The sequence below is a fragment of the Juglans microcarpa x Juglans regia genome, chromosome 1S (assembly GCF_004785595.1).
Source record: "Juglans microcarpa x Juglans regia isolate MS1-56 chromosome 1S, Jm3101_v1.0, whole genome shotgun sequence".
In the NCBI taxonomy this organism is placed as follows: domain Eukaryota; kingdom Viridiplantae; phylum Streptophyta; class Magnoliopsida; order Fagales; family Juglandaceae; genus Juglans; species Juglans microcarpa x Juglans regia.
In genome coordinates, this window is record NC_054595.1 from 29,721,973 (window position 1) to 29,741,461 (window position 19,489).

General features: G+C 36.1%; 2 protein-coding genes, 1 long non-coding RNA gene and 1 pseudogene across 3 annotated transcripts; 1 reads left to right on the forward strand and 3 right to left on the reverse strand.

Annotated features, from left to right (window-relative positions):
- Positions 1-951: 951 nt before the first annotated feature.
- On the reverse strand, positions 952-5,172 carry LOC121246154 (eukaryotic translation initiation factor 2 subunit alpha homolog). Its single transcript, XM_041144176.1, has 7 exons — positions 4,667-5,172; positions 2,711-2,767; positions 2,544-2,630; positions 2,319-2,465; positions 2,091-2,195; positions 1,525-1,623; positions 952-1,313 (listed from the first exon to the last, which is right to left on the reverse strand). Exons 1-7 carry the CDS (start codon positions 5,048-5,050, stop codon positions 1,158-1,160), a joined length of 1,035 nt encoding a protein of 344 aa, XP_041000110.1. The 5' UTR covers positions 5,051-5,172; the 3' UTR covers positions 952-1,157.
- Positions 5,173-10,572: 5,400 nt separating this feature from the next.
- On the forward strand, positions 10,573-13,113 carry LOC121246867 (annotated as a pseudogene).
- On the reverse strand, positions 12,019-12,441 carry LOC121246868. The gene is made up of 2 exons (XR_005937176.1): positions 12,301-12,441; positions 12,019-12,210 (listed from the first exon to the last, which is right to left on the reverse strand). It is a non-coding gene; the product is annotated as an uncharacterized LOC121246868 (long non-coding RNA).
- Positions 13,114-13,293: 180 nt separating the features above from the next.
- On the reverse strand, positions 13,294-19,171 carry LOC121246866 (multiple inositol polyphosphate phosphatase 1). The gene is made up of 11 exons (XM_041145176.1): positions 18,967-19,171; positions 18,347-18,431; positions 17,550-17,843; positions 17,065-17,223; positions 16,098-16,238; positions 15,911-15,967; positions 15,395-15,533; positions 14,688-14,792; positions 14,331-14,521; positions 13,995-14,036; positions 13,294-13,889 (listed from the first exon to the last, which is right to left on the reverse strand). Exons 1-11 carry the CDS (start codon positions 19,071-19,073, stop codon positions 13,725-13,727), a joined length of 1,485 nt encoding a protein of 494 aa, XP_041001110.1. The 5' UTR covers positions 19,074-19,171; the 3' UTR covers positions 13,294-13,724.
- Positions 19,172-19,489: the final 318 nt, after the last annotated feature.

The window sequence follows — 19,489 nt, forward strand, 5'->3', positions numbered from 1 at the left end:
GACAAGATCGATCTACCTGTTCTTCACACTCACGACGAGATCTACCTTCTTCTCCGGCAAACTGGTCAAACAGAGATGGACCACAAAAAAAAAAAAAAAAGCGTAAAACTAGCCAAACGGGTACCCTATGACTCACACACGGAGACGACACAGTGAGGAAGGAAACGAAGCTATGATTCACACATGGGAGACCCAAAGACAATGACGATGCAGCGAGGAAACGGAGCTTCACATTTTCTATTGTTGTATTGAAATGAATTCTTCCCTCTCATTTCTCGTATACTTTTCTCCTTTTTGTTTTTTGTTTTTTTTTTAAATATATCGGCTAACGTGGCATTACCTAACGGTTGCCTAAGCCGGTGGTACGTGGAAGAACTGATTTTTCAGACTTCAGAAAATCCCAAGAGCCGAAGTATTTTCGGCTGGGCTAAACAACTTGAGACCGAGCTGTGTTTGGGCTAAGTGCAGATCAGCCCCCAAGTAGCTCAAGCCCTGCATGGAGCATGCTATCTTTAATGAAATTTGTAAGCTATAAGATCACATTCATTCTCTTTGCCCATCGAACCGAATCATATAATATCTTAAAAAGATAATGTGAATCTTACAATATTTTTGGGTAAAAGTGTAAATCTCATATAAGCATCTAATATTTGTGCCTATTTTAGATCATCAAACAAGTAAAGAGAATCTCAATAATTAAGCATCACGTAATCTCTATACTCAGAATATTGGAATTATTTATAATAAAGATGAGTTAAAAAGCTGTTGCAGTTTAATTACCTCTTCTTTTTTCTTTTTCTTTTTTCTGTTCTTCATTTCCTTTTTTTTTTATTGAAGGGTGTAAAACATCCCATTTACGCAAATTAAATTACAACAAAAACCATATACTTTGCGCATTTGACTCTTAAAAGAAAAGATGAATCAGCCGCCCATGCGCAGGGGAAGAGAAAGTGTCCACAAAAGCAAGAACAATTTAGGTTTGGAATAATGTGGTATAACGTTTCCCACTTGAGAAACTGCTCAATCACTTGGTAAATTGGCAAAACACGTCAATAATGCAGATTTTGGGAATTGGTTGGTTGTATACATACAACCCATAAACAGAGCTAGATTAAAAGAAAACACGAAAACAAAAATTAGCTGGCCCCTACACCGTTTCAGTCTATTATGCCAGTACCAGCATTCTCCACGTCAACTTCTCCCATTCCCGTGTCTTCCTCTTCTTCGCTATCCTCATCACCACTAATCTCTTCATTATCCTGCCGTAGCTTAGCCATGTGCTCAGCAAGTAGTTTATCATCTCGTTCACTCACCTAAATTAGTGCAGCATATCAGATCCAGAATGAAAGATGACAGTTGCTAATGCCAAGTCAAGATTAATTTTGACAAAAATGTTGCCATGCTGGTGTTTGAAAATACACCAAGTTCTGAGGTTCTCCCTTTAGAAGTTGTCAACTGAATTCAAAGTTCACTGGATATCAAACAAACTGCAAAATCAGCATTAAAGTTAAAAGTGACACTAACCGCTCTGGCTGCCTCCTTCACTGCGAGTTTGCCCTTCTGCTTTTCTATTGCTTCAGTGCAAGCTATAATGGCTCTGTTGAGTACTGCTATTCCTTGCTCCTGGCCAATCCAGAAAATAAGTCAAATTTCATTAAAAATGTAATTAGCAACTCCTAGTAAACTAGTGGAAAGATAATAATGTATATTACAGTTGGAGAGAGTAATAGAGAGAGGAGATTGGGTGGTGTATACGTGAGCCACTGCATGTTTTTTTTTTTTTTTGGGAGGGGGGAAGAACATTTTTTGCCATGTCACTTTGTATCCTCAAGTAGTAGAGGACTTTGTAGCGCAAGCATTTCTCAAATAGAATTAAATGATTCAAAATGAACGAACCAAGTAACCAATGGAAAGATGATAACTTCTGTTGTTTGGCTGATCAGTTCCATTGTTAGACAAAGTTCACACGGAGTCACATTGTATTGAATTAGCTGATTAGTTTAAATAACAGGCAGATTTCGTCTCTATGTGTATATAATTTTTTGTAAGTATATTATCATTCAAACACCCATGTGAGGGTATGCACAAACCTTGTCAAGAGTTTGAGTGGTAAGAACATAAAGTGGAGGAGCAACCAGTTTAATTTTCACAGGACAGTCATCATTGCCAGCAGCCTCAGCTTGTCGCATGGCATCCTGTGAAGTCAAAAATTAAAACATTGTAAACACAATAGCACCTCGCAACTGAAGCATAGTTTAAAACAATAAATCTAAAGCCTTTAAAAATAACCACTCATCAAGAGCAAACTTAAGTAAGACCTTGATGTGAATAACACCATCAAACTGGAAGCATTTCATTTCAATGTCAGCCCGAATCTTCAAAGGTTGTGGGGTCATTCTTCTCCTAATATTTTTTATCAGTGCTTCTTTCACTTCCTCTGACATAGCAGGAACTACCTTAGTCACCTGTAAAACAAAAAGAAAAGAGGCTTTAGTCATGAACAAGAAGAAGGTGCAATAACACATAACACAGACAAAATTTACCTCCTGTCCATCAGGGCTAATTTCTTTGACTTCCCGGGTTAGAGAATTCAGAACAGAATCAGGATCAGTTACCATTATTTTGAACGCCTGAACATGAAACAGTTAGCTTCCCAACAGCAAATTCAGAAGATAAACAATCACCTCCAAAAATTAGTGAACATTCTCACCTCAAAAGCATGACCGTATTTCCGGTATAGAGGCCAGCCAACATGGATATACAGATCCTGAAACAAGTGAGTTTGCTTTCAGTTTCCATTCAGTAATAACCATGAAAAGAATGAGAACAATATGTAAGCACCACGATCAGTCAAAACAAAAAAAAATCGTTATAAATGCAATATGGAAAGGACTTGAGCACCAAACCAGGAAAAAGATCTAAGGCTTTGTGGATTTCTGTTATGTCCAACGTATGTAAGCTGTAGCATGAATTATCCAATATTGCAAGTTTGATATATCATGCTTGAGTTACCAGTGTCAAATGAGAACAATATCTAAGCACCGATGAATTATGAAAAAATTAAAATCCCAATGCTCAAAAATGCATCCTGCAGAACTTATATGCATAATGGCAGGTTCACTACAATGGGTTCAACCGGCAATTAAATCCCCATATTTGATTCTGTATGGAAATGCATCCTTGGAAACAACTGCAAGTTGCCAAAAGAGAACTGCCTAAGATTACCACTTGAATGATTTTTTTTATATGTATTACCGCAAAAATGATTCCAATTACTTCTATTGATAAATAGAATGATGGTTCCAATTACTACTAAGTGCCAACTCCCCATGCATTATTGATACCCTACTTTATACATTTTGCAACCTACCAATTATGAAAGCAAACAATGAGACTTTTTGGTCCGGTAGAAAACAGTGGAAAGATAACCAAAATTCTTGCAGGAAGAGTAGCAGCAATTTCATTGCACTCCATCCGAACGTTGAATCTAGCTTCATAATTATAACAACATTTTACACAGCCACACTTGCAATTACTCAGCCTTGCTCTTAATTAGATGGGCCTCAAAGGCCGGTATGCTCCCCCCCCCCCCCCCCCCCACCCAAAAACCCTCCCGGGAAAAAAAGAAAAAAAAAATTCCTTAAATCAATGGAGAATCCCTTTCCCCAATTATTGCTGGTATAAACAACTAGGCCTAATACAAGTGTCGTGCTTAGTTGAGGTATTCTGGCACTTCTGTACAGTTTTCTCAGCACCCCAACAGTCAACAAGGAGAACCCAATCAAAAAGAAAATATCAAAATTCAAAGAAGACATAATCCATCTGTAAATTTCTAAAAGGATACTGGCAACTGCTATGTTCCTTTGAAAAGTGAACCTGGCGGCTCTCAGATTAATTAACCTGACATTTATCAATAAAATACAAGTCCTATAAGACATCTTTGTAAAGATGAGTTTTTTTATTCTCAAAACCAAACAGATAAGCAACAGATACGAAGCTGAGATTCTTTCCTTTTTCCTCTGTTCTCAAAGCACCCAAAGAGTGCACAAAATTCAATTTCTAGAAACAGAAACCCAAGCAACATATTGCTACACCATTGAAATCAGTCGGGAAAGGAAAAAATAAAAATAAAATAAAATAAAATTCAACGGATCAAACCAAATTAATCAGCATCTTTATAGTAAGTTTTCCATTCTGTTAAACCGAAGTTAATACTCCCCTCAAATTTTCAACAAGCATAACAATACAAAACTCCAAAATCACAAGCCTAGTGTGCAAAATCAAGCTTTCAAGCTCTCCTCAAGAACCCATACATTCTCCTCCTGAACGTCAGAATCTTTCAGTATTTTGAAGAACCCACGAACACTAAAACCCCATCTAACCTCGCCCAGTAAACTAGTACCTGAATATTTCACAAAATCCCCACAACACAAAACCTCAAAATCATAAGCCTAAAGGCCATTGTGTTTAACCCTGAAATTCAGAAATATTCGGGAAAAAAAAAAAAAAAACTAAAAACCTACCAAGCACAAGCAAACGTACTGAGAAAGTTACAAATTCACAGAAAAACCAAAACAAAAGGGGGAAAGAAACGTAAAACCATAGTAGTCAAAATTCTCAGCGAGCAAATCTCGTAATGAGATTTATTAAATTATTATAGAAACACCTCCAAATCGATGGACATAGTCTCGGCGACGTGACGCATGATCGAGTGGACGAGCTTGCTCTTGTTGTACCTCTCCTCGCATGCCTGGATATCCTCCTCGGAAACCCTCCTCTTACTAAGGTCGATGTAGCCCTTCTCCTTGTCGACCCGGAGCACCATCACGGGCTCGATTCGACCCACCTTAATGAGACTACTCACACTACGAATCCGACGGCGGGAGAGCTCGGAGAACAGGATCATGCCCTCGATGTTATTGTACTCGAGCAAGGAGACGTAAGCACCCATATCGGCGATATTCTTGACCTGAATCATCACCGCCATGTCTACCTCTGGATATTTGGCTTCGTACATTCTGCACTCGAAGTTCGGGGTGTGCGATGCCATCGCAAAGTGCTGAATCAGTGAAATGAAGTCGACAGAGTATTCAAGGGTTTATGTCTTCTTCTTTTTTTCCTTCTGAAATATAGGGAGAGGGCGAGGATCGGTGATTACTGATTAGGGTCCGTTCACGCATAAATAGATATATATACTAACATTCTCATCCGCTTCGGTAAATGTTTTGTTAATTTTTTTGCATTTTTACAAGAAATTCATTGTATTAAAACTATTTCTATAAATATTAATTTTAAAGATATTACCACAAAGTTCCTAAATTAACGAGTCAATGGTGTCATCTACGCTAAATTTGAATGGTTAGCTATTTATTTATCGAGTAGTAATATATACAATGCTTTGAATTGCTTTTTATAATTACACAAAATGAAGAGTGTTTACGTAATAAGAATGATTATTTAAATAAAACATTCAAACATTTTTACGAAATGACACTGTCGTATCAATTTGTAAATTAGTATTGATTAATAAAAATAATCAAAATGCTCTAATTGAGAGGTTTATTTATTTTGCCAAATATCTCTAGTCTAGTTGGCATAATCTCTAACTTCTAAAATAGAAATTTAGAGTTCGAAACCTCCTTCTAAGAAAAAAGAAAAAAAAAGATTTATTTATTTTATTGGTTTATTTATTATTTTTAAATAGGTTTTTTTGCTTTTATATTTCTTGCATATAAAAGTAAAAGGATTTTATAGAAACCATATGCTGTTATCAGGGTATAAAATTAGTTCTTGTGGTATTTTTTTAAAAGTTAAATAATCTATAGTTTTAAAATTGATCAAATTGGTCTACTCATCAATGTTTTAAATTTTGTTTAGGTGGTCGTTCCGTTGTACCATTTTAGATTGAAGATTTTTAAAGTGAATATACATTGAAAGCATTAAAAAAATAGCGATATTGGTGTCAAAATATAATATTAAAAAAGTAAAAAACATGGAGTTGAGACAAAAAAGAAATAAAGATTCAAGAAATTATTAAAAATGATGATATTAAAAAAAAGAAAATGTGGAGATATATTTAAAGTTACAAAAAAAATTATATAAATCTCTCTTAGATTTTAAAATTACATTAATATTATTTAGATTTAAAATTTATAAAAATGTCCTCCAAACTCAATAAAATTATAAAATTATTATTAAAATAGTCTGGAACGAAATGAAGTAAAAAATTAATTAAAATGGACTAGAATTTGAGACAAAATGGAATAAAGATATAAAAAATACCGAGTAATACATCAAAACAAAAAATTCTAATCGTTCCAATTAGAACGGAACGGAATTCAAAACTATTCTACTCGTAATAAAATTTAGAATTCCTTTCATAGGTGCACGTCAACACCAATGAATGATCCACGCGTGTCACTTACTAGGCTATGTATACATCATGCATATAAAGATCCTAAGGTATCGAATAACAAAAAGATATCTAAAAATCCCTAATTCAAAAAAATTATAACTAAGAAATTATAACAAAAAGAGAGAGAGAAAGAAAAGATAAAATACATGAATATCTAAAAAAATATTAAACAAACAAAATAATAATAATTGTAATGGAGTTTTCCCACAAGTGACTGTACAATAAACCCATAAAGGATCATTAAGAAAGTAAGTTAGAGAATTCAATCAAGCTCAACAAAGCCCAACGACCCTCATTTAAAAGGGGTCAATGGGCCTTTGCAAAATACTCGGTCCATGAGTAAAACTCACCTACGAAACAACTTGCGCTCAGGGAAAGCAGATAGTAGAGTCAAATGGGACTCACTGACACCTCTCAAATAATACCCTACCCTCAGGAACCTACGCAAATAGGTGGGCGGAAAATATGAAAAACCTTTGATCTCCTGGTAACATATATGGAGGGGCTTAATAAGGAATGTCCTCAGGATAAAGTGAGTCAGGGAGCCATGCCGCATTAATACTGCCATTTCCTGGACTTTACGTCGAATTATATGATTCTAACTAAGCGAACAGGTGAGTGGATATGGGCTCCCCGAAATTAGGTACGAGTTGTCCCCACTCAGAATCTAGTATAAAAGTTAACCTCAGGTACGAAGAACTATCTCTGATTTCTCAAAACTTACGCACAAACTACTAAGGAGATATACTGACTTTAGTATTAGAGACTCCACGACCTCCACCAAGGCCCCCCACTCTCAGTGTTTTCTTAAGTGTACAAGTGAAGTTGTTGAAATCCAACCAAAATGAGTACGAAATACAACGTTAACAATAATAATAAATAATATCTTCAATTTAACCTATTTATGTATATGAATAATGATATATATATATATATATATATATATATATATATATATAGGCTTCAAATGTAGGGTTGTACACGAAATTGAAAAATCGATTGGGACTAGCCACCGAAGCTAAAAATCGATCGAAATCGGTAATAGGTCAGCCGGTGGTGGAAATATAACAAAATCGACCTCAGCTGGTTAGGTCTCGGTTTGAACTAGGAAAAAATTGATGAACCGGCTGACATCAGCGACCCCTTTTGTTTTATATATATGACATTCTAAAAAGATATCGTTTCGTCGTTTTGCTTCTTGAGTTTTTTTTTTTTTTTTTAAAAAAAAAAAACTAAAGAGGAATGGCGTGTCGTTTCATCCTAGGGCTTATTCAAAACGGCTGCCCTCTTCTTCTCTTCTCATTTGAGCCGTTAGCCCTCATCTCATCCTCAATCTCCAGTTTCAGCCTTCCACAGCTCTACTCTCCAGCAGCTGCGGCATCGACAGTGGCAGCAGTAGCGGCCTAGCCTCCGCGACGTTCACGTCCCTTTGGCAAACGACGCATCTCACTCTCACAAACCCACTGGTCTTTTCACTCCAATTTTTCTTTTTTAATTCTGATTTTTAGTTAATAGTTTCACTCCAGAGGGTGGTGGTATCATGATTTGCATTTTATGGTATCCTATTTTATCTAGTGTTATTTCTATTTTTATTTTTCTTGATTCTGTTGTGGAATAGTTGTTTCGGGATTGCTGTATATTTTTGAATTTGGTGATGGGATTGCAAGAACTGATTTCCAACAAACCACCAAACCAACCATGAATCGGCAGGCAATCGAAACAGCCAGTTTTACCCCTTACACGGTCGGTTTTCGATCGATTTTCTTCTCCAAAATTGATATTTTAGTCGGTTTCGATTTTTGCACAAACCTGAATCGAGGGTCAGTTTTTCACCCCTATTGAAATGTATAAATTTTGCGCATATCTTTTATAAAAAATGGATCATACTATAAAAAAGTGCAAAAAAAATTATTTTTTTAGAATTTACGTTCTTACAAAAGACTTACACAAAACTTGAACATTTAGAGATTGCCCCTAGCATTATATATAGATATAGAGAAAAACTTCAAACTCATGTGGTGTAAAGTTTGATTTTACACCATTCAATAAAAAATTGACACGTAAGCAATTTATATTATTTACAATAGAACTGAGTTGGGCAAATGATATCACCTAGGAAACTCTCTCCTCTCTCAGTGGTTCTCTTTCTTTTTTTTAAGGAAGGTGCTAGTGGGCTGCCCAATGTTTACTGTTGGGCATTCTGTATAGCGGTAAATTTGAGGAGTTCTACTAGCATTTTCCTTCTCCTAAAACCCAATCTCTCTCCCCTCAATTTCTCTCTCTATCTCATCAATATGATTATGGTTATACGGTAGCATGCGTCTCCGTTTGGTTTGATCCCTAAATTCAACCAAAGCATCTTCCAAATAGCCGCTCGAGAAATCAGACTCTAGAGGTGAGGAGAATGGTGCAACATTTCCATCCACGACAACATAAAATGGTTATATTCACAACTAGAAAGTTATGTTGTATTTATGTAAGAATTGGGTAATCCAAGAAAAATTAATTGCAGGCAAAGATAATGGAGGAAAGAAAAGTGGGTACCTAAATACAGTATGTCGTTGGGAATGGGTTTTCGGTTCAGGAAAGAAAAGTGGGTACCTAAAAAATCAGACTCAGAAAGTCCTAGGAGTGAGAGCTTCGCGTGAAAAATAATAAAAATAAAAATAAAAATCGAATATTAAATAATAATAAATAATAGATAAGTAATAATAATAAAATAATAAATATTAGAGAAATACTCTAAGAATTTCTGAGATACTCTTAAAAAAATGGTAGCTGTACAATGCTTTTACACTGTTGGGAGCTCTTTCTGGGATTCTGTTGGTGTATTTCATGTTTTGTTTTTCGTTTATTTTAATAATTTTAAATATATATTTAAAAAAAATTACAATATTATTTAAAATATTTTCTTAATTATTAAATAAAAAATATTAAAAAGAAATCAACGGGAGCCCCCGAGAAGAGTAGCATTTTCGATAGAAAAAAGAGGGAGGGACGGAAGAGAGAGAGATTCATAGAGATAGCTTGGAGAGAGAGCGCGACTGAGTGAGGATGTTGCCATAGATTTTTTTTTTTTTAATTGGAGGGTGTAAATGTTCTATATTCACCGCATCCGATCTGGAGGGCCCTTTTTTTTTTAATATATATATATATTTTTCATACAGATTCCTTCTACTTATTATCTTTACATTATATACTGACTCGTATAATTTTTTGCTATAATATATAATATAGAAATGATGAGTAAAATTTTTATGTAGCATATTCTCACACATATACAATATATTATATATATATTAGAGAATGTAATATGTGATACGACCTGTTAATCTAATATGAAGACGACACGATAATAGTGAGTTTGAGTTTAGTCTTAATAGATTCGGATCAAAACGGATTGATCTGTTAAGACTTGATTACTTAACGGATTGATAACGTATGACTCGTTAAGAAAGTTAAAGTTATAATTATACCTTTATACTTAAAAGTAAAATTGTTGAAATTTTAATTTCGATATTTTTATTGTTTGATTTGTAATTTTAGACTTGTAGTTAGTTTTATATTTTTTACAGATATTGTGATTTTAACATTCATATAAAATTATGTTAAACTTAATAAGGTTAAACAGGTTAATTTTAGATTTGTTTAACTCATTTACATAAAAGGGTTGAAACGAGTTGGGTTGTGTCGTGTTAACATATTTTGTAGTTTGTAGTATTTACTAACGAATCAAAACGGTCGTGTCGTATCAAACCTTTATATTAATGAATCATGTTAGAATTTGAGATTTTGACACAATAAGTTTAATGGGTCGTATTCAGATTGACTCATATAGTATAATATATATATATATTGATATGATATGAATACGACCCGTTAACATAATTTGACACATTAGTATATATCTCTACATTACGTATCTCTATATTCTCACACATATAGTCTGGTATAGAAATACGCGTTCGGTAACGGTACCACTCCGTCGGTTGTCCTTCCAAGTTTCAAAGCGTAACCAACAAAGAGGAATCATGCATTATTACGTAACAAAAGCAAAAGCTAAAAGAAAAAGGAGGAAAATAAAGCAACGAAAACCAAAAATAATTAAAGACAACTAAGTATAAGAAACCTCTTGGAAGATCACTACTTCACGTACACCCGTCTGGAATTATATATATATATATATATATATATATAAATATGATCAGTCAATCCCCGCAGGGCACACCCGACTCAGCAGCATATATCATATGGCAAGCTTTCCACAGGCATCGGCAGCAGGAGTGGTACTGGAGGCGTTAAACCTCGCGAACATGATCATCATTATATCATCGGCCCGAAACGCCACGACACACCGAACGAACTGCGAGCAACTGTCGGAGCACATAAGGCTGATAGGGAACTTGTTGGAGAAGCTAAAATCGACAGACCTGATGAAGTTGCCAGCAACCAAGGAGCCGTTGGATGGTTTGGAGGAGGCACTGAGGAAAGCACTCCGGTTGGTGGAGAGCTGCAGAGACAAAAGCTGTCTGTACATGCTTGCCATGGGGTGGAACGTAGTGTATCAATTCCGCCAAGTCCAGGACGAGATCGATCACTTTCTTCGTCTCGTGCCCTTGATTTCCTTGGTCCACGTGTTTCGGATGCAGGTACACATCCGTCTAACTTGAATATTTTCCTAATTTGTGATGCCGCCATAGATTTTTATGTTTAGTGCATTATAATTTATAATTAGACCTGTAGATCATGCATATGTTTTCTGTATTTAAATGATAAAAGCTATCACTCTACACCATAATGATCATCATGATGACTTGCGTAAATTATGTAATAAGCAAATAACTAATTTAAAAAATGAACCCAGAATCTAAAGGAAGGACTGCAGGCAATTGAAGAGGATAAAAGAGAATACACCCTCGAAAAAGAGGATGTGGAGGCCCAAAATGTTATACTCAAACCGGATCGGACAAAGAAAGACGCAGACATATTGGAGAAGTCCCTATCTCGTAGGTACCCTGAACTAGATTTTCATGAAGCACTCCAAGAGGAGAAAGACAAATTAAACAATGAATTGCTGCGCTCACGAACGAATAATGACACCGATCAATGCCGGGTGATTGAGCATCTTATTGATGTGACGGAAAATGTTGTCAACGTGCTCCCTGGTAAGAGAAGATCAAGAAACTTCTTGTCAACGAACCAACTTTTGTGATATCAGGGTAAGCGAGAATTAAACACAGGCGATCGGTATTGATACTTTCAAAATTTCTATGGTAGTATTTTCGTTAACCAAGTTTTCAAAGTGGGTTTACGAAAGTATGCCACGTACAGGTACATATCCAATGCAAAATCCAGCTATGCGGACCCTGATTTAAAGCCAGAAGATCAAAATCAATCCGAGTGGCAGGCTGATCTCTTCGCTTGTAGCAGGGATCCTTGTTTAAGTTAGTATACAAAATACTAATAATTATAATGTGGGTTTGAATTTCTAGCACAGCAGATTGTTACGAAATGATATTTATATATATAAATCTTATTTTAACAGGCTTGAAGACCTGCGTCTATCCCTGTGGAACATTTTCATGGATAGCTAACAAGGTGTCACAAGAGAAAATATGTGAGCGCATAGCATGCATGCATGTCAATTCACGGTATTGGAATCATCTTTCACGAACGTGCTAGTTGTTAACATGACATTGTACATGTTTGCATTTTGAGATCGATACAGCCAGCGAGCGCGCGATCAATGATCTAATGGCATACTCCCTCTTCTGCGGTTGTTGCTGCTACACTTGCTGCATGAGAAAGAAACTACGTGAACATTTCAACATAGAGGTATTTCCTTAGTAATCAAAGAAGAGCTTTTAGTATGAAGGTGACAAAACATTAGCTTATAAATTTATCTAGTTCCTGTTTCGCAGGCAGGCGTGTGTGATGATTTCTTAACTCATCTAATGTGTTGCTGCTGCGCGCTGGTTCAAGAGTGGCGTGAGCTTGAAATTAGAGGCTTTGATGGTAGGTGCAGTGTGCCCTTTGCTTTTCATCAATTTAGAAGCTCGGGCCGAAAAGAAGCTCCTTGAATAATTAAACAGTGTTTAGATCCCGAAGCTAGAAGAGCTTAATTTGAACCCAAAAAAAAAAAAGTACTAAAGCTAGACTCCACAAAAATAAATTTACAAACTAACATTACTTTATAAGATACGTTAGATTCACTTTACAACAAAAATAACTTTACAATCTAATGTACTACATCAAGTCATATCAATTTGCGAGTTTACTTATATAAAATCTCTGTGTCTAAAGAATTTATCAAAAATGAAAAAACTTTCTTAAAATTGCTAGCTACACATATAGCTTTAAGCAACCTACTAAACTTGCTAGTCAAGTCATTCTAAAGAGGGCTTCTATTTTAACAGCTAATTCAAACTTGTGCAGGATGCCAAGGAAGAAAGATGATTCCTCCTCCGTACCAATTTATGAAGTCGTGAATCGCATATATGATGGTATCTGTACATTCTACTTGCGTGCCAGTTGCTGGAATAGATAAATACAGAAACATTCATAGAGTAAGAGATATGTGGACGATCTAGGTAAAGGTAATCTAAAAGTTGTGCGAGGACTCATCCAAGCTAATGTGAACATGAAACGGCAGAATATAAATCGGACCGCTAGAACTAATACAATAACAATTTTCACTACATGACTATGCTCATATATCTCAAGTTGCTTTTTACTTGAAAAGTGACTGCCCTGCAACATTCGGTTCGCCATCACAATTTACAATGACCCATATGTATCTCTGCATCTCCCGGCAGTTAACCATCTAAAACTCTCTTCAGATGTCACGAGTGCTTCAGAAAATTATAAATTATAGGGGGCAGTAAAATTGATAAATCTCATTAACATTCGTTGCTCTCCTCTGAGAACAAACACTTGTGCTAAAACTAAAAGAGGACACCCACTTCCAAAGGTACTTAAATCAAGCGAAGCCTGGACTCGAGGAATCCGTAATGTTGTGTTTAGAGTAGTGGCATTCAGAGTAAGTAAAGCCACTACACAATCTGAAAACAAATTATACAACATCACTCTCCTTACCTCCAATACTCCAAAATTAAAACTTCTGGTTCAGAACTAAGGTTAGAACTAGAAAACTCAAGTCACGATAAATATTTTCAGCATTAGCAGTGGAAGCCATCCAATATCGTACTCTGTTAGCTAGGAAGAGCTGGCTAAGGCCAAAAATAAAGTTCATGAAGACAGTGCCAACAACAAAAGAGCATTTCATACTTCCTTCCTTCTTGAAGAGTTACTACAAATCATCTTTGTGAGACCATTTATCATCATTTCCTTGAAAGAGCCAACGGAACAGCATTGCTAACCTACTGGTTATAGAAGGGTTCTGCTTCGCTTTTGTCGGCTTCGCACTGCAGACTGTATGATAATCACTCTTAAGATGAGGAGCAACTATTCGTTCCTGAATAAAGGCACAAAATTAAATTAGTTCTACAGTCAGCATAATGATAAAGGATAATGGTAAAGGAATGTCTCCCAACGCATTAGAGTTGGATTATATTAGTACCTTAAAAACCTTGAACGGACAGATATCAGAACCATCACAACCCTATTCAATGAGACGAAACATAATATTAGCAAACAAAATCAACATACATCAGAAAGGCATAAATGGACTTGCAACAATAAGTGGATGTGCTACAGCTTGATAGCAGTGGACATAACAAATTGGGCAGATGAAAGATGACAGGGTAATTATGCATTCAGTAAATTAACGTTAAAATTAACACTTTTTGTAGTCTGTCATCATAAATATAAAATATGAATATAAAACCCATATCTCAGAAGCCATAACTACAAATTGGAAGGAAGTGGGGAGGGGAATGAAACAAAAAATACTCACCGGCATTGGAATGGGGTCTTCATTGTGCAGTACTTGCACTAAGTACTTGCTTGAAGAGTTAGCTGGACAGCTGTACAGAACCAGCATGTTATTCCCACCAAAAGGTGCCACAATGCTGCCCCTCCAATTTCTCTCTTGGGGTGGCTTTGGAGGGAGTTGCAAGGGTTGCTCCCTCTGTATTTGTTGAAATCCTGTAATAATAAAGAAAAACCTGCTGAGAAGAAACATATAGCAGAACCCATCCACAAGCAAATAGGTTATGCTTAAAATGCTTCACACACAGACACAAGAAGATCCACATGCCCACATGTGCACACAAACACATCATAAGAGAAATCCAGAATGTTAAGCACGCACCAGATCCGTCGTGAAAAAGTCCAAGCAGACATGTGAATGGAACCACAGTTTCTGCATGTGCAAACCGAAGTCTTGCCTTCTCATAACTTCCATGAGCAAGGTTTTCTAAGGCAGACAGAAGCGGCAAAAGAATAAAGCCCAGTGAGAAGTATGAAAGCTTTTGACAACCTTAATAAGGTCAAGCAACCACTTTTGAAAAATGAAAATCTTGCAGTAAACATATAAAAGGATTCATCAACACATGAAAGACATATCACAGTATATCATCAATACCAAGTAAAGATGCTTGGTAGATCTGAGTATGACCTAAATTACATATGTCTTTCATTTGGTGGCAAGTGACCTCCTTACTAAGTATCTAATTGAGGCATAAATACAGAAAGAAAAATAACCACAATGACAACATACTATCAGGGGAATGGGAAGTAACATTGATGGTGCAACACCAAGGGACAAAAAAAAAAAAAAAGTGTTGGAAGATGCCTATGACACTATATTTTGGCACTCACGCCAGGCCTAGTGTGCTTATCTAGAGCTTCCCCACTTTGAGGTACCATGAAAAAACTAACCAATTTCTACAAGTGAACAATTAACCAATCATGGAATGTGAAGCCAAAGAAGGGAATGTACTGCACTATGAACACTTTTTTTTATAGGTGCTGCAATGCAATATGAACACTGGTGTGAAATAAGAAAATCTATGTTACCTTCTTGGGCCTTGATAGCTTGTTCCATGGATTGCAAAACATCTTCAAGTAATGGCACTCCCATGTGATAGTTCAATGAATTACCATAACCCTTCAGTATAAACACCTCCAAGTCATCTGCCCACTCCAGCAAAGAAACCTACACAGCCATAAATTTTGCACAACAATAAGCAAATGCAGAAGATACAAAATGATTTCCTAACTTATATTAGTGAACAAAAAATATATACTTTACCATAAAAGAGCTCAACTATTACAGGGGAGGAAAATATTCATTTTTTTAGAATATCAAATCACCATCTTTTCAACCCAAGAACAAAGACATCAATTACCAATAAATAACAAACCATTTATCACAAATGCAATTTGAAGTGGTATAGTAGCTGGAGATGTTGCAGATCAACATTTATTTTCTCATACAGGTAGTAGTAGAGCAGAAATCACACAAGGCTATCAGGGAACCAATCACACAGAAACTAGAATAATATATTTAATAACATGAGCAATCTCATGTACCTCGGATGGGCTGAAGAGACTGCAAGCTTGATCAGTAATGTCCAACAATGATGCTTCCTGGCAAATTGAAAAACCAGTGTTACAATTGCAACAGAGAAAAATTGCAACTGAGCGACAATTCCATACTCATGCAATAACCAGGATTAGGCTGGTCACAAAAACTGAAAGAGAGGAAAACGTTGATCACCTGTTTACACAGAAACCAGAGAGAAGAAGTATCCTGCCTTGTAAAATTTAGTCCGTAGCGACTTACTAATGCAGAGGTGATTTCATCTAAGATAGGTTCCTTAAGCTTATCAACAGCAGGCTCCTGCCTTTTCCTGAAGTCCTGCACCAGCACATGCAAATCGACACATGAAGCACTACAGATTGCAATGAGATTTATCATTAAACATCTATTATAGAAAAAATATGAAAACATACCTTGAACTTGTCAAGGCCTTCTTCATAAATCTATTAATGAATTTTTGTTGATAGCTACAGTGGCTAAAAAATTATCGAGACATGCTCAAGATCACACAAAGAAAAAGACCACGTACTGTTCAAATCTGTGGTAATTGGTTCTAAGACATAGGACATGGTCAAGCCCATAACCAAACGAATGCCAATTTCTTTTCTCCAGTGGGTAAGGGTGTTATGATGGCACGTCTAGGTAGAGAATATCAACTTCTGGTCTTCCCCACCTTAATTGTTTTATCAAAAAAATAAGGAATGCCAATTTCTTCCAAAGAGAAAACTTTAGGCGACACATTGTTTAAATGAGTTGGGAAAAAGATCTCTCAATATGGGTACACGAAATATATTTAAGGTTTCCTTAAGGACAAGAAGAGGCGACATGGATAAAGGCAGTAAAGAAAAGTCTCTTTCACCAAAAAGAAGAGTATGCTGTCCATAATAAAAAATAAAAATAAAAAACACTAAAATAAGAGTTGCACACAAGAATGCTCCTACTATAACACAAGCTGACATGGTTTTGAATTCAAACATATAGGAAGGCCTAATCCCTTTAATGACTCATAGGCAGTTCTCTCTACATCAGATTAAGTATGAACAGTTGTAATGTATTCTATAATATACATTTTTAATACTAAATATCATGATTTGTTGTTGAATATGTTTAGGTGGGTCCATGAAATCCAATACTGCATAAATACCTTGTAGTTTTCACAAGTATCATAAAACCTTAGCAATATATCACTTGCACGACTTTCACTAGTAACAGCAAATGCTCGATGACGTCCTGGTCCAAGACTGCCTTTCCCACTGAGGAGTCCCATTCCAAATGCCACAGCACTAGCGGATGCCCGAGGAACCTATGTCATCAGAACACAGACATACATAATTTTAAAGGTTCAGAAGGGAGGAAAAGAGAAGAGTCCCAGACCATAATCACAGCCAAAATGATGCAATCAACCTTGATCATTTTAGCACCTCAGCACCAAAAGAAACTAATTGGTATTAAATCATGACACTCAAAAATCCCATAAGCAGAACTCCAAAATGATAAATGAGAATAAGGCAGAAGATAGAATAACTTGCTATCAGTTCTAGAATCTGAGCATAGCAAAAGCTTGAGGAAACATTTAAAAGAATGCACTTTCACATGATTGAAAGAAAGAAAGCTAAAAGAACGGCTCACTTGAGTTGCCCTTATTGCATATACATCCGGGTGGTATTCCTCATTAAACACATCTGGAAAATTTTCTCTAATCCTGATTCCAAGATCATACAGTTCAATCTCTCCTTTGATAATTAATTCTCCACCTTTCATCTTTCCTTTCCAATGAGATTTCCATTCTCTTAACCATGATGGAACCTTTTGCAAAGACAACACCTGGTCTTCTGCATCCCTTGTAAGTACTTTTAGACGAGCTTCCAAATTGTCCAACTCTCTTATCCGTTTCTTAGTAGGGGAACGAGTTCCATGCCTTGCCTGACAATAAAAGCTGCATTAGGGATGTTTTTGGGTCTGTAAACACATAAATGAACTTTGACTGGGCCCCTAATCATTTGAGGCACTGAAAATAAAAGGTTTATCCCTGCAAAATAACACAATAACACGTGAAACTTTCTTAAGGTCACCTGATATTAAAATGTTGAGAAAACTTAATTATATTCTATAGTTAGTTGATCCAAGCTGCACTACTGCACTCACACGGAGTTCTCCTTGAAGAGCTCTCTCTCTCTCAAATGTTGTGTTCAGAATTTTAAGTTTTGATTTCTTCACCTCCCCCCATCTTGGCCCTCCCCTTAAAGGTAGCATCAGAGGAGCCTGAGCTCCACCCTTCTCCACTTTCCCCTAACATTCTCCAATAAGTACAGAACATTCAAGTTTGACATCATATCTAACGACATGATCTATGAAACAAGACGCACAAACAATAAAATAAATGAAAAAAAAGTATTGGCAATCTAAAACCTGTGAAGTAAAATTACCACAAGATTTAAGTGGATGGGAATACATCCATCAGGAACATTGGAAGGCGAAAAGTAATTGGTGGCGGGTTTCACGAAACCATATCTGCATGAAAAATCAATTAACATGGTTTATTAATCAGGCGACTCCGCCAAATTAGATGCTATTCTCTTCCACCAACAAGCACACGCACGGCACACATATAAGGACAATACTGAGAAGCCATTCATTGATATGCCAACACAGCAAATAAGGCCACTTTTCTGTGCCTCTGATCACAAGACAACTCTCAAAACTCGAGACTATTCTCATTTTCTATTCATAGTTTGTTTTCTTCATTTTATACACTAGTCATAGATACCAGAACAAGATAAGATATAAAAACAAGAATTCTACTTTCGATCCTTTTCCTCAAATTTCTCGGCATCCGAACAGAATAATAAGGTCAAAAGATCGGTTCCAGGCTAGACACCACTAGTATGAAAACTGAAAGAGTGGTATACGCGCACATTAAGGCGGATTCTACAAGAACCGAAAAAGAAATCTAAAAAAGCTAAAACACGAAGATTAATTAATGTATAATATATTTTATTTACGATTAACATATGAACTAGTGGAGGCGAGGAAAGGGGGACGGGACCTGGTCACGGTAGAAAGATGTTTTCGAACATCGAAAGCTTTTTCGGCATTTGAATCAGCTAATTGAGACGAAAAAAGGAGGAGAAGCAAAAAGAGAGCCCTCTCCATTCTGTCTCTACCTGCAATAATTATGTCGCTCGCTCTTGATAAAAAGAATAAACAGGAAGGAAGCAGGGGAAATGAAGGTATTTCTGCCACAGTGCACCCGACGGTGACGCCATTCACGCCATCTAAAGAACGCTTAGCGGCTTGCTTTTGGGAAGTTTATAAACGGGATCAAGAGTCTCCTCTTTATATACACGCCACGCCACGCCACGCCACCCGGCTTTGTTCTCCCTCGGTGAAACAAAAAGCAAAATTCTCTTTAGAAAAAAAGCAAAAAAATAAAAATAAAGAGTTAAAGGCTTTCATAATTCATCTCATTTAATTATTACGATTTTTTTTTAAAATTTTGATATAAAATAAAATAAAATAAAAAATTTAAATTTTTAAAATCCAAAATAAAAGTAATATTTTAAAAATAT

Excerpts from the sequence above, each read along its gene's own strand:
- LOC121246154 (XM_041144176.1), bottom strand. The coding sequence starts at position 5,050 with ATGGCATCGCACACCCCGAACTTCGAGTGCAGAATGTACGAAGCCAAA. Across the intron at positions 2,768-4,666 it reads CTATGTCCATCGATTTGGAG|GATCTGTATATCCATGTTGG; the intron begins GTGTTTCTATAA and ends CACTTGTTTCAG. Across the intron at positions 1,314-1,524 it reads TGAAGGAGGCAGCCAGAGCG|GTGAGTGAACGAGATGATAA; the intron begins GTTAGTGTCACT and ends GCACTAATTTAG.
- LOC121246866 (XM_041145176.1), bottom strand. The coding sequence starts at position 19,073 with ATGGAGAGGGCTCTCTTTTTGCTTCTCCTCCTTTTTTCGTCTCAATTA. Across the intron at positions 15,534-15,910 it reads GTCTCTTCAGCCCATCCGAG|GTTTCTTTGCTGGAGTGGGC; the intron begins GTACATGAGATT and ends ATGGCTGTGTAG. Across the intron at positions 14,522-14,687 it reads ACTTTTTCACGACGGATCTG|GATTTCAACAAATACAGAGG; the intron begins GTGCGTGCTTAA and ends TTATTATTACAG.